Source organism: Nipponia nippon, unplaced genomic scaffold (assembly GCF_047370975.1).
Source record: "Nipponia nippon isolate SJK-2023a ecotype South Korea unplaced genomic scaffold, ASM4737097v1 scaffold_60, whole genome shotgun sequence".
Classification (NCBI taxonomy): domain Eukaryota; kingdom Metazoa; phylum Chordata; class Aves; order Pelecaniformes; family Threskiornithidae; genus Nipponia; species Nipponia nippon.
This window is the reverse complement of record NW_028262381.1, coordinates 212,197-225,695: the sequence shown is the minus strand read 5'-3', so window position 1 is coordinate 225,695 and position 13,499 is coordinate 212,197. Positions and strand designations below refer to the sequence as shown.

General features: G+C 51.6%; 1 protein-coding gene across 1 annotated transcript in view; it reads right to left on the bottom strand.

Moving 5' to 3' along the window:
* Nucleotides 1-6,927: 6,927 nt before the first annotated feature.
* Nucleotides 6,928-13,499, bottom strand: part of LOC148051284 (ubiquitin carboxyl-terminal hydrolase 42-like) — a 36,046-nt gene continuing 29,474 nt past the window's right edge. The window contains exons 3-9 of the mRNA XM_087738184.1: nt 9,982-10,052; nt 9,433-9,515; nt 8,568-8,679; nt 8,032-8,172; nt 7,813-7,913; nt 7,228-7,355; nt 6,928-7,076 (exon numbers count right to left, since the gene is read on the bottom strand). Of these exons, the coding sequence (XP_087594310.1) occupies nt 6,928-7,076; nt 7,228-7,355; nt 7,813-7,913; nt 8,032-8,172; nt 8,568-8,679; nt 9,433-9,515; nt 9,982-10,052 (785 nt within the window). The remainder of the gene's footprint in view (nt 7,077-7,227; nt 7,356-7,812; nt 7,914-8,031; nt 8,173-8,567; nt 8,680-9,432; nt 9,516-9,981; nt 10,053-13,499) is intronic.

The window sequence follows — 13,499 nt, the reverse complement described above, 5'->3', positions numbered from 1 at the left end:
CTGAAATTGAGGCTTTAGAAAGTCAAAATGAGGCTTTGGAGTCTATAAAGGAGACTTTGCAATCTGAAACAGAGGCTTTGGACCACTAACATGAAGCTTTGAAGTCCAAAATGATGCTTTCAGAGCAAAACTAAGACTTTAGAAAGTAAAAATGAGGCCTTGGACACTCTAAATGTAGCTTTGGACCCTGAAAAGAGGCTTGGTGCCCTGAAAGTGAGAGTTTAAACCCTGAAAATGAAACTGTGGGCCTCCCAAAAAGGCTATGCAGAATAAAAGAGACGTTTGGAACAAAAAAAATGAGGATTTTGGCCCTCAGAAGGACTCTTTGGGCACTAGAAAGCATGGGCTAGACGCTACAAATGACACTTGGGACCGTGAAAACGAGGGAAACCCATTGGTTCCTCTCTGGCCCCAAGAACTGAAGCTTTGGTCCTGAATATAGGGTTTGGGCACCCCAGTGAAGGCTTTGAGCTGTCAAAGGGGGCTTTGGAGCATAGAAATGAGAGTTTGGAGCCTCCAAAGGAGGATTTGGGCCTTCAAAACGGGGCTTGGGCAATGAAATGGAGGTTTTGAACCCTGAAATCAGGTTTGGTGCCCTAAAATGATGCTTTGGGACCAAAACCTAAGGCTTTTCACTCTAAAACTGGGTCTTTGGAGGCTCAAAATGAGGCTTGGGACATGAAACAAATGAGGCTTTGTAGCCTAAATGAGGAGTTTGGACCCTCAAATGAGGCTTTGGGCCCACCAAATGAGCATTTGGACTGTCAAAATGAGGCTTTGGTCTCTTCAAATTGCAGACTGGATCCTAAAGCTGAGGCTATAGTTCCTGAAAGCGAGGCTTTGGTCCCAGAAAAGGAGGTTTTAGAAGCTAAAACTGAGGCTTTGAGCCCAAAAATGAGCCTTTGGACTCCTTAAGAAATCACTATAAAGAAGGCTTGGGAGTCTGGGAATGAGGCTTTGGACCTTCAAAGTCAGAACTGGGGACTTAAAAATGATGCTCTGGGCCCTTGAAATGAGTCCTTGAATCTTAAAAGTGAGGCCTGGAAATGGGAAATGAGGTTGAGGACCCTGCAAATGAGGGTTTGGACCATCAAAAGGAGGCTTTCAAGCCTGGAATCAAAGCTTTGTACTCTAAAAATGAAGCTCTGAGCCCTAAAACAGGGAGTTGGCCCTAAAAATGAGGGTTTGGAAACTCAAGATGTGACTTGGGCCCTCAATACCACTGGCTGCATCCTAAAACTGAGCCTTTGGAGCCTGAAATGGAGGCTTTATAATACTGAAAGTGCAGCTTTGGGATCTAAAAAGGAGATTTGCAAACTGAAAGGGAGCCTTTGGACCATGAATGTGAAGCTTTGGTGCCTAAAAAAGAGACTTTGTAGCCTAAAATGAGCCTTTGATCCCTGAAAGTGAGGCTTTGGATTCTAAGGTGAAAATGTGAATCTTAAAAATGAGGCTTTGGGCCTTGAAGCGAGCATTTGGACCATAAAAGGAGGGGTTGGATCCAGAAAAGGAGGCTTTGGGCCCTGAAAAGGAGACTTTGGGCTCTGCCATCAGTTTTGGACCTTAAAACTGTCCCTGCTCATGACGCTCAGGGCAGTTTATAGAGTTCTTCATCTGAATGATTCGAGTCCTGTGCCATAGGGAGAACTCCGTCTCTCTCTCCTCCTTCTGCTGTGTTTACGAGATCTCCACTGACGTGGAGATATTGGCCGTTGCCTCATGTTCAGCCCCACGTTGCCTGACAGCATTCAGGGAATCTGCTGACTTTCATGTTCAAATCCAGGCCCGTGGAGCTCCATGAGGTGCCAGGGCTACACGAGGTGCCAGGAAACAACGTTATTTATCCTTTGTACAGTCCAACAGAAACAACGTTCTCATGAGAACTTGTTGCTGCACTGTTAGGTGCAGGCAAAGCCAGGCAGGTGGCCTCCTGGCCAGTGGAGAGTGGGAGCTGCCTGCAGGCTCCTTGGTGGCAATGAGCTGCCGAGGTTGTCCTGCGGCCCAGGGATCTGTGCAGCACAGCACAGGCGTGAAGACCACACTGTGCATGCAGCACAGCCCAGCCCAGCAGGAGCTGCTCAGGTTTCCCCGTGAGAAGGCTGTCCTCCAGCCTGGTGCCACAGCTGAGGTGCTGCGGCCCACACGTGCACTGCCAGGAAGAGCTGTAGGCCCACTGCTTGTCACACAACTGTCACCTGTTTTGATTAAATGAGTAGAATAGCATAGCATAGCATATAAACCAGACCAGATAAGACCAGAATAGTTTAATTTGAGGGGACCTACAATGATCATCTACTCTGACTGCCTGACCAATTCAGGGCTGACCAAAAGTTAAAGCAAGTTATTAAGGGCCTTGTCCAAATGCCTCTTAAACACTGAGAGGCTTGGGGCATCGACCGCCTCTCTAGGAAGCCTGTTGCAGGGTTTGACCACCCTCTCAGTAGAGACATGTTTCCTGATATCCAGTCGAAACCTCCTCTGGTGCAGCTTTGAGCCATTCCCACGTGTCCTATCACCGGATCCCAGGGAGAAGAGATCAGCACCTCCCTCTCCACGTCCCCTCCTCAGGCAGCTGGAGAGAGCCATGAGGTCGCCCCTCAGCCGCCTTCTCTCCAAACTAGACAAGCCCAAAGCCCTTAGCTGCTCCTCAGAGGACATGCCTTCCCGCCCTTTCACCAGCTTTGGTGCCCTCCTCTGCATGCATTCAAGGACCTGAACATCCTTCTCCAATGGTGGGGCCCAGCACCGCACACAGTATTCCAGGTGAGGCCTCACCAAGGCTGAATGCAGCGGGATAATCCCCTCTGCTGACCGGCTGGTTTTGCTGTGTTTGATGCACCCCAGAACACGGTTTGCCCTCCCGGCTGCCAGGGCACACTGCTGACTGCTGTGGAGCCTGCTGTCGACCAGCACCCCCAGATGCCTTTCTGCAGGGCCACTCCTCTCCCAGTTTATACTTGTGCCCGCTGTTACTGCATCCTGGGTGCAGAATCTGGCATTTTGACTTGTTCCATTTCATCCCATTAATCATAGCCCAATGCTCCAATCTATCTAGATCCCTCTGCAAGGCCTCTTGTCCCTCGGGAGAGTCAACAGCACCTCCCAGTTTGGTATCATCAGCAAGCTTGGTAATGCTGCATTCGACTCCTGCACGCAGATCATCGATAAGCATATTGAACAGAACTGGCCCTAGGATTGAGCCCTGAGGAAGACCGCTGGGGACCGGTGGCCAGCCAGATGCAGCCCCATTCACTGCGACCCTTTGAGCCCTGCCCTTCAGCCAGTTCTTCACCCAGCGCACCGTGAACCCGCTCATCCCCCAGTTGGACAACTTGTCCAGAAGGATGCTGTGAGGGACAGTACCAAAAACCTTACTGAAATCCGGGAAATCTACACCCACCACCTTGCCTTCATCCACTAGGATGGTGACCTTATCCCAGAAGGATATCAAATGAGTTCAACGGGACTTGTATTTAACATGGGTTCACAAAGGGGAAGGGAAAGTCCAGAGGTCCCTTCCAACCTCAACATTTCCGTCATTCTGTGAGGAGAAAGGAGAAAGGAGAAAACTCCTGGGGGCTTGTGGCAGGCCTGGGAGGGAGCTGAGGTCCCTTCCAGCCCCAGCACTACAAATCCAGCATGAGATGCCTCCATTGACTCAGCTGATTGCCTTCCCTCAGCGTGGCTGAAGGAGCTGCCTCCCTGGCAGTGTCCAGGTGTCCTGCCTCATGATGGGCCAAGGCAGGCGGATTCTCAGACCTAACTGTGTCTGGGAGAGGAGAAAGGGCACTGCTGCAAAGAAACGTCTCTGCAGAGGTGAGAGAGGCAACATCGGTGATTCCTTCAGTCTCTTCCCAAGCAGGTTCCTGGAGAGCCCCAGGGAGACCTGGAGGGAGCGCCGAGTGGGGTGGGGGGCAGAGAAAGTGACGTCTTGGGCAGGTGCCCTCCTCCGGGGCTGAGACAGGCTCCTGGGGTGGAGGGAGCTCCTGGGAAGCAGGCAGCAGTGCAGAGAGACAGCTCTGCCAAGGAGCAACTCCTCTGCCAAGCGCAGCAGGGCTCTGGGCAAAGGAGTAGGGCAGAGCGAGATTAAAGGCAGGCTGGAGTGGGAGGAGAGAGGAGAGCTGCAAGGGAAGAAACCTTTCCAGCCCTTGACACGGGAAGTCTCTTGGTGCAGGGCAATGCAGCTGCCGTTGCGGGAAGGGTCTCCGAAAGCGTTCATAGCCTCCAGGGTCTGTCAGGAGGCCTCCCAGCCCAGGGGCTCATGTTAGACAAGGGGGAAGGGGTGAAGGCAGCGTGTGCAGCCAGAGCTGCCCAGGGCATTTCAGAGGGGGCTTTTGCAGAGGAAGAGCAAGGCAGGGGATACCTTAAAGGTAAAGAGCTTTCCTGAGGCCGTGCTTCCAGTTTCCTGCTGTTTCAGGACAAAGGGAAAAGGAGCTGCTGCGTTTGGCGAGGGAGCCTGAGAGTCCTGAGCTGCCATGCTGAGAAATCAGTAGGTCTGGTAGGAGCCAAGGCAACTGCTTCCATCCACTCCTCTACCTCCAGAGAGCACCAGCATCACCTTTGCTGGCCTCAGCAGGGTTTCTCTGACCTGCTCCTTACTGCCTGCAAGCGGGGAGTACCACCAGAGACTGCTTGAAACAGGGAGGTTTCTTCAGGTCAGAGCTGAGCAGACAGGAGTGAGTGATGGGGTCTGTGATCCCTGACAGGGAAAAACTGGAGGGCAGAGAAACAGTTCCCGGCAGGGATAGCTCCAGGCAGCAGAGACACCTGCCCAGCTGCCACGGAGCACCAAGGATCCAGCCCTCGCCAGCCCGGAAAGTGTGTGTCCTAAAAAATGGCTATTGTTAATAAAAGACAGGTTTGGACCCCGTAAATCAGGCTTTGCACTCTAAATGAGGCTTTGGACCTTCATAATCAGAATTGGTGACTTAAATATCTCCACTGACGTGGAGATATTGGCCGTTGCCTCATGTTCAGCCCCACGTTGCCTGACAGCATTCAGGGAATCTGCTGACTTTCATGTTCAAATCCAGGCCCACGGAGCTCCATGAGGTGCCAGGGCTTGCAGGGACAGCACAGGACCTCCAGGAAAGCAATTCCCATTCAGGGCGGGTGCGTTACAGCCACCCCAGACGGCATCGCAGAGAGTGGGATTTGGTGCCTGTGTGCCACACACTAATGCCGTCAGTCAGAGGCATCGGCCATCAGGTGCCATCAGAGAGGCAAGCTCTGTCCCTTCTCTACCCAACAGCTGCAGGCATTGCGTGAACTCAAAGCACATCCCACTGGGGTCTTCACTCGCTCCCTTGATGATACAGTCAAGGAACAGACCAATCATTTTCACAGTGTGCCTGGGGACATCTTGTCTTCAAGGACGACGTCCTACAAGCACAGCAACGGTCCTTATCAAAACTGAATTGAAACTTGAAAGGGAATTCAAAGGCACCAAGATGAGCTGCTGGTACTTCAGGAAGAGCTGAAGAAGGCACAGAGATATACTGTGGGACCAGTGCTGAATTTAGAAAGAGTAGGGGTAGGTAGGTCTGAGGTAGTCTATGTCCTCTTTGCCTCAGTTACCACCAGAGAGGTCTCCCAGGCCTTTGTGCTTTGAGGCAGGGCTCAGGGCGGGAAAAACCAGCGGTGGCTGGGGATGCAGCCAGGGCTCACTTGAGCAAACTACACCCTTCCCAGGCCATGGGGCTGGAGGGGCTGCGTCCAAGGGTGCTGAGAGAGGTTTTCACCAGCAGGGGCTGGTCTGTTATGATCCCGGTAAGAAAGGCACTCAGACTCCGGGAGGTATTGAAAGGGTTAAAAACCACAAGAGCAAGAAGGATGTTGTAAATACCTTAGTCCCTTCATTAGATCAGAAGACACCCTGGTGTCATTTAAGGATGTTGTGAATACCTTACGGTTTGATGTGATTTAGGGCGTAGCTAGAAGAACAGTTCTAAGATAAGGGGGCTCCGGGATAATCTCGCTGCAGACAACTCGGCCTTGGGAGAACGCATGCACGGAACCATGAAGGCAGGAAGAAACAGAAGAATGGCAACAACAGTCTTCAAGGACAACGGCTACGTGATCCTAGGACTGAGTTTGCGCAGAAGCAAGGGTCGATCAGCGAGCAGAGTGAAGAAGACTACGAGCCTTCATCGGAAGACCCCAAAGACCACTTGAAGACCACCCCGAGAGATGACTGCGCATGCGAATCGGATATTTACATATGCTCATAAGTTCCTGGAAATCTCATGTTTATGTAAATGAATTCCCAGAAATCCTATGAATATGTCTGATTGTATCGGATATATTCTCTAAAACTTCCTTACCTCGGTGGAGCACTTGTGGTGGAGAATCCCCAGTGCTGCCCAGCGCTGCAAGAAAGGATACCTGCTTAATAGTGACTTTGTTGCTCTTGAGTTTCATTTCAGGGACTCTCTGGATACTCCGTTTCTCCCTTGGGGAGATTCGGACGGTGAGGAGAAACATCCGTGAATTTTTGTATCAAAACTCTCTACAGAAATCAGAAGCACCACTTAGGACTGGCTTTGGTTAAGATGGCAATTTTATTGTTTCGATCGGACACGTCAACATTTCCTGGTGATGCTGCAAACGTGGCTTACTTGTGAGTCCTCCTCTCCAGAGTTCTCTCTGGATTTCTCTTTCTCCTTCACTTTCTTGCGTTCTTTCTCTTTCAATTTTGGATCACCAGAATGCGCGCTTCTGTCTTTTGCCGCCTTCTTTCGGGCACACTTTCACCCGCCTCTGCACAGGACTGTTTCCTCTTCCTGCGCGTTCGTTTTCCATTTGCCTGGCAGGAGCCTGCAGACTCTGGGTGAACTGGCGCTGGCGGGAGCGCACGTTGTTCAAGTGAGTATTTCCCCGGCTGCTGATCACCTACCGCCCCAGGATGCGAGTCTGCTCTGGGGCCGCTCAAGCCGCGCACACCTTCCCCTCCTGCGCTTTTGCCATCACCAGGGCTTTTTCTCTCCCTGTGGGAAGAGCCGCGCAGGTTCCCCCTGCCACGTGCCAGCTGACGGTGAGCGCGCTGCTGCGTTTCCGCGCGGCAAGTGTGCCTCCGCCTGGGAGGCGGACAGTCTGGCTGGCTTCTGTTCGGCTTCTCCCCCTCCTCAGCGTCAGAGCGCGCTCTCTTCCTGCCGCAGTGCTGAGGGGGAGTTCCTGCAGAGTCCCACGGTTTTCTCTTCCCTCGCATCCTCTGCACATTTTCTCCACCTTCTTGATTTCTCCGTCCCCCGATGCCTCCAGGAAAGGGACTCTTCAGCACTTGACCCAGCTTGGCCTCGGAAGTGCTTTTTGTCTCTTGGCGTTCATCGCCTGCTCCAGGGGTCAAAGGATGGTGCCTGGAGAAACAACAGGGATCTTAGGCTAGGGTTGTTGCTGCAGCCTCCTCGTGGCTTCAGTCTCCCCCTGTCACGTTCCGGCAGCACTTGATATGACACGCAGAAGACCGAACCAGCACTAGAAACTGGAAATTAGGTCATGCGCTTCCAGCCATGCCTGTCCCTTTCAGAGCAGTGACTCATCTTTAGACCCTCTCGCACCTCCATTTTGCCTCGTTTCGCAGCTAGCCAGTCTCAGGGAGCAGACAGGTAGCAATTTACACAAGCGCAGCTGTTTAATGCCAGACAAGGAGAGAGAAGAAAGGACCTGGCGAACTGCGGAACAGAGAACTCAGCTGGACAAAGAGGCATTCTCTGCTAGGACAGAAAGCAAAACCCACCGGAGGAGAACAGCAACAAGAAGATCAGGAACGGGAGAGGGAGTGTATTCTGAGCACCCTTTCACACTTGACAGTACCTGGCATAGAAGAGTAAATAGGCACGCTGGCAGAGTACCGTCTTGATGTCACAAAGACGTACAGAGGCATCATTCATCTCGTACCAACGTCCATCGCTGGCCTGCAAAGAAAGGCAAGGCTATCTTCAGATGAACTGCAGGGGTTTTAAAACAAAAACACTGACTGGACACCGCTGAAGGACACAATACCCCAATGCACATCACCAAGTTGACTTTTACCTTTACGAAGCAGTAATAATGTCCTGTCTGACAGCTGGAACCTTCATGTACCAGGACGGCATACAAGGAATAGAGGAGCGGTTCTCCAGGGGCTTGAGACATGTATGCGCCAAGGTCCAAATATTCCGGGTACTGCACAACCTAAGGAGAGACCACGAAGACTCAGAAACTACCTTGAGAGTCTTTAGGAAGCAGCCTGAGAAAACCTTGTCACCAAACACAGGCTACAAGTATAGAAATCGATCTTCTTGGCCCATCCAAAGCAGGGGTTGCCATTTCATCATGGAAGTGGCAGAAAACTGTTTGCAGCCAAACCAGCTCTTTAGGAGCACAGGAGGTGCTTATCTTCACATTGGGACTTTCCTCTTACCGCAAGGGAAAGAGCAAGGCGCAGCTATTGCATTGATTTTTTCTTAGACGGCTGCACTCACTCGATAGCCATCGGGCAAGTAGACAGTAACAACTTCCAAAAGGATTCTCCTTTCGGAGAGGTCTCCTTCCAAGCAGACAAAGTTGCAGTGCACTTGTGGCCATACCTTGCTAATCTTTCTGCCAGAGAAAGCGTCGAATCTCTTCAAGCACACTGTCAGGACATTGGAGGAACGATGTATTGTAAGGCTCTTGGACGCAGTGGCCAGCTGTTCACACCTGGAAAACAAGCACAGACCCAGCTGTTGCAACCTGTCTTCTCCCCGCTGCGCCCCCCATCCATGTAGGGTTGAGTTCAGGCTTGTTTTGCCCAACTATCGTATGCCCGCTTGCATTTCAGACCCCTGAAGTCCATATGCTCTCCCTGAAGGCAGCTTTGGGCTAGGGCGGCTCCCTTTGGAGAGCAGCGGTCTGGAGTCTTGACAGTACAAGAACTAGGCATGACGCTGTTGAGAGAGCCAGCGGGGGCTGCTGCTGCTCCGAGGACTGAGGTCTCCTGGACAGAGACGCAAGCATCCAAAAAGCCTTGGAAACAAAACTGTTGATGGCTTTCTTGAGGAAGCTGCTGTTGCCAAATCACTGTCCAGGGCTGCCGCCTTGCTTCGGCTCACCACTGCATATGGGACATGTCTTTTCCCTTCTGGCCATAGGGCTAGTTCAGTGGGCAACTTCATAGCTAGGAAGCTTGAGCACCTCCAGGGCAGACAATGCCAGCAATAAAATTCTCATCCAAGCTTTCCAAGTATTCAGGCAGAAGGGGAAAGAAATACCCATCTTAGAAACAAATGCATTCTTTTCCAAGTTCTGGATGATTCGCGTGGATTAGTTGTAGGGGAAGAAAAAAAAAGAAAAAAAAGCCAAGCTGTCTCCTGACTGGGTTTCTCAATTCAGTCCAAACACAACTAGTGCTCCCAGACATGCAATACCCTAACCCAGTATCTGCTAGGAAGGTGGCACTGGCCGAAATCTTACTTGCTACATTTATAGCCATTTCCACCATCCAGCTGCTCAGGTTTGACAAAGTCTTCCAGAGCTCCAGTGACAGATGAGGTTGCCTGGATGAGGAAGAAAGGAGAGCACTAAGTTCCTGGAAACTCAAAAACCCCAGGAAATAGCTACCCGCGTGGTACCAGCGTTATCCCAATAAACAGCTACCCCTGGGCGGTAGCAGAGTTCCTGTGGTAGGCGTGGTTCAAAATAGCAAAAGCAATCAAACCCATCCCTCCAGCATCAATCAGACGCGTAGTGAGGGAGTCCCAAGCAGGGTGGTGTGACAGTGTCACGATGGCTGTCCATACCTTCCTTACTCTTTGCCCAGCTGACACCCAGCACCCAGCCCAGAGAGACCATTTGCAGGGCTTCCGCAGAAGGAGCACACAAGCCCAGTTCCCTTCCCGTCCACCCCCAAGCTCTTGCCTGGTACCAGCCCACAGCTGGAAGCCAACAGAGTTTACTGGAGATAAACTAGGCCCCCCGCAGGGGCCCTGAAACAGTTGGCACCACCATTTCAAAACATCTCACCTTGATATCCAAAGCAATATCAAGGAATGTCTCGTAGGTGTCGGAAACGGCTTTGCAGCTCAAGCACGTTACTGCAAAAGAAGCAAAGAGAAATGCTTCTCAGGTAGGGAAGGAGAGTAACTGCCCATTTCAAGGACCAATGCCTTTAGACACACCGGACCTCCTGCCGCATGCTAGGAGCTGTTTACCACAAAGAGAGGAAGAGCCACGCGTCATTCTAAGGACGGAAATATTTTTAAAAAGTACCTCTGGATCTTAGAAAGCCTCCAAAGACCTGGTGAATGAGCGTGCTAGCTTGAGAAGTTGTGTCCCAGCTGGAAAGAAATGGTAATCGGAGCTCAGAAGGTGGAAGGCAGAGAGTGAGCTCTTCCACGAGTTTTCCTTGTTAGGAAAGGGCCGGACAGAGGTTTTCAGTGGCGGTTGTAAAGCAAGGAGTCAAAAGGGCTCGAGAACGTTTCAACGGTCATGTGCTTCTGCTTACTCGCTGCTTCTGCTCAAGCAAGCCCTCTACATGGCATCCACGGTGTAGTAGAAGAATTCATGCGCGTCTTCCTGGGTGCCAAGCTGGAAATGGTCTCCTATTCCGGAGAAAGAAGAAGGTTTTCCCATTGATCTCAGAGAAAAAGGAAAGGCTTACCCTTCTGAAAGCTCTCCTCCTTAACATGAACCCGGCAAAAGCAGTTGGACGCGGGCTTTGTCAGAAATCCAAACTACCTCCAAATGAAACCGTCTGAAATGACTCACGTGGAAGCTCATTGATCACAGGCGTAGGCTCGATGGCACTGCCCGAGCAAGACAGGACCTCCTCGATGTGCACTTCCATGGTACACATCATGCAGAAGCCTTGCTTCGCACCTAAAGAGGGAGGGAAAGAAGGACGGAAGGGAGGAAGCAAGCAAGCGAGCCATCCCGAAGGATACAGACAGGTTGGAGGGATGGACCAACAGGAGACTCATGGTGTCCAGCAAGGACAGATCCAAAGGCCTGTCCTGGAGTGGACTAAGCCCCTGCAGTGGCATAGGCTCAGGGCTGCTGGCTGGGTTGCAGCTCTGTGTTAAATGCTCTGGTGGTCCCTGGGTTACATTAGGCCAAAGAAGAGCTATCGGCAAGGAAGGCCAAGAGCCTCCTGGGCTGTATGAGCAGGAGCACAGGCAGGGGAAGTGATTCTCCGCCTCTGCTCAGCACTTGTTAGGCCACATGCAGAATACTTTCCCAGGGTTTGACCCCACACAATGCAAGAGAGGCATTGCCTATGGTGACACAGGGATGTTTCAAGAAGACAGTCAGGCTCATCACTGGGGTGCAAGACAGGAGGACAAGAGGCAATGGGCTGAGACAAGAGAGAGTCAGGTTAGCTATGGGGAGCAACTTTTGCAACAGGAGGACAGTCAAGCACTGGAAGTTGTTTCCCAGGCTGTGCTCTGGCTCCATCCCTGCAACTTCTCAACACCCAAATGGACCAAACCCCTCAGTAACCTGGTGTGACCCTGCTTGGAGCAGCAAGTTAGTCTAGACACCACCCAAATTCCCTTCCAGCCTGAACGATGCTGTTGTTCCTTCTCCTTCATGTTGTCAATGTTAAGGAATGCACTCAGGGTCTCCCTGACTGTGGAAGTCATTCCCATCCGGGACAGGGCTGCCTCACAGGTACCCCCAGACAGCCCTGATCCCATCCTTTGCTTCACCTTTCATGTCCTGGTTGCCTCTTGCCCTCCTCTCAAGTTCATCTTTTACCATCCTCATACTCTCCAGAAAGAACCGCCTACCCTGTTAGCCCTTTCTGCACTGGCTAGCCTCTTCTGGGTTTGTGCCCTCCTTTGTTGTTTCTGATGTGGGTTTTGTGATGCTTTCTGCCTTGGGCAGCCATTCCAGTAAACAAGGCCTGCTTTTTCTTTACCTGTAGTGTCCTGCAATGCCTCGTGCTGTTACCCTGGTAGAAGCACAAATGAGGATGAGCCATCTGCAAACATACCATAAATGCCAGCACAAGAGAGCTCCAGTCCAGAGGGACCCAGGCACACTTGGGGATTTGGCCAAAAAACCCCCAAAACCCTCCCAAAGATCAAGGAGAAGGGACAAGCCCTGCACCAGGGACAGAATAACCCTGCAGCAGTGTGGGCTGCAACCTGACTGGGTGAGGAGTGGCCCTGAGCAAAAGGGCCGGGGCATGACCATGGATGCCACGCAAGCCAGTGGTCTCCCAGTTCTGGAGGAATGGGCAGAAGCTGGAGAGGATCGAGACAAGGGCAACAGGGATGGTGTTAGGGGCCTAATTACATGAGCTGTGTGGAGACAGTGAGGGAACGGAGACTCCTGAGCCTGCTGCTGAAGGGCGTCCTGAGGAACACCCAACAGCATCCTACGTCTGCCTGGAGAGATGATGGAAAAAACCTCTCTTGTGCTGTCAGAAATGGTATGGCATGGGCAACAGCCGCAAACTGCCTCTTGGGAGATTCACACAGGGCAACAGGAAAAGTAATAAAAAACCTACGAGTGTGGTGCTGCACTGCAGCAGGACACCCAGAGTGCCTCTGTGATCCCCACCCTGGGAGGTTTTCAGGTCTCAGCTCCCAAAAGTGCCACCAGCCTGACCACGGGGTTGGTGGTAGTTACCCTCTGGGCAGGAGGCCAGGCTGGAGACCCCCAGCACTCTCTTTCCTACCCACACTTCCACCAGCAGCCTGTGCCTTGCAGTATGCCCTAGAAGAAGGGATTCAGTTGAAGGTGAGGGTGTCTCTATCAGGCTCAGGGGAAGATTCAGAGAAGAAAGCAGCTCAAGCGATCTCTAGTCCACTGTGCAGCTCCCAGCAAGGCCAGCTCTGAGGTCAGACCAGGTTGCTCCCTAAATGTTGGTATTCATGAAAAGGCTCTAAAGAGGAGCCAGGCATCTAAGCCACGGTTAGAGAATCAGAGACAAGGCATTTGACCAGCTCCCTGAAGACAGGTATTGGGAACACCTCCCCTTTTGGTCCTCCACTGGTTTTGGTTGGGATAGAGTTAATTTTAATCATAGCAGCTCGTATGGTTTTATGGTTTGGATTTGTGATGAAAACAGATTGATAACACAACGATGGTTTAGCGATTGCTGAACTGTGCTGACACTGGGTCAAGGCCTTGTCTGTTTCCCAGGCTGCCCTGCCAGTGAGTAGGCTGGGAGTGGGCAAGAAGTTGGGAGGGGACACAGCCAAGACAGCTGGGGGAATCTCAACTTAATTGCGGAAAGGAAGGTTCTCTGCTGCGGATTTCAGGCTTCAGAGATGAGATCTGAAGAGAAGAGCTTTGAACTAGCAAAACTTTTCCATCATTTTGCGTGTGTTGCCTCACTTCCCCGCTTTCACTCATTGGCACCCAGAAGCATCACCTTCTTCAATTTGCTCTCCTCTGAAATATAGCCAAGTGATGAGAAGAAAAGAAGAAGAAGGAGAGAGGAGGTCTTTTTCAGTCCGTATACGGCTGAATTTCACAGGTGTAATTCAGGTTAATTTTGCTACAAACCTTGATTGTTTGAAAGCGTTCAA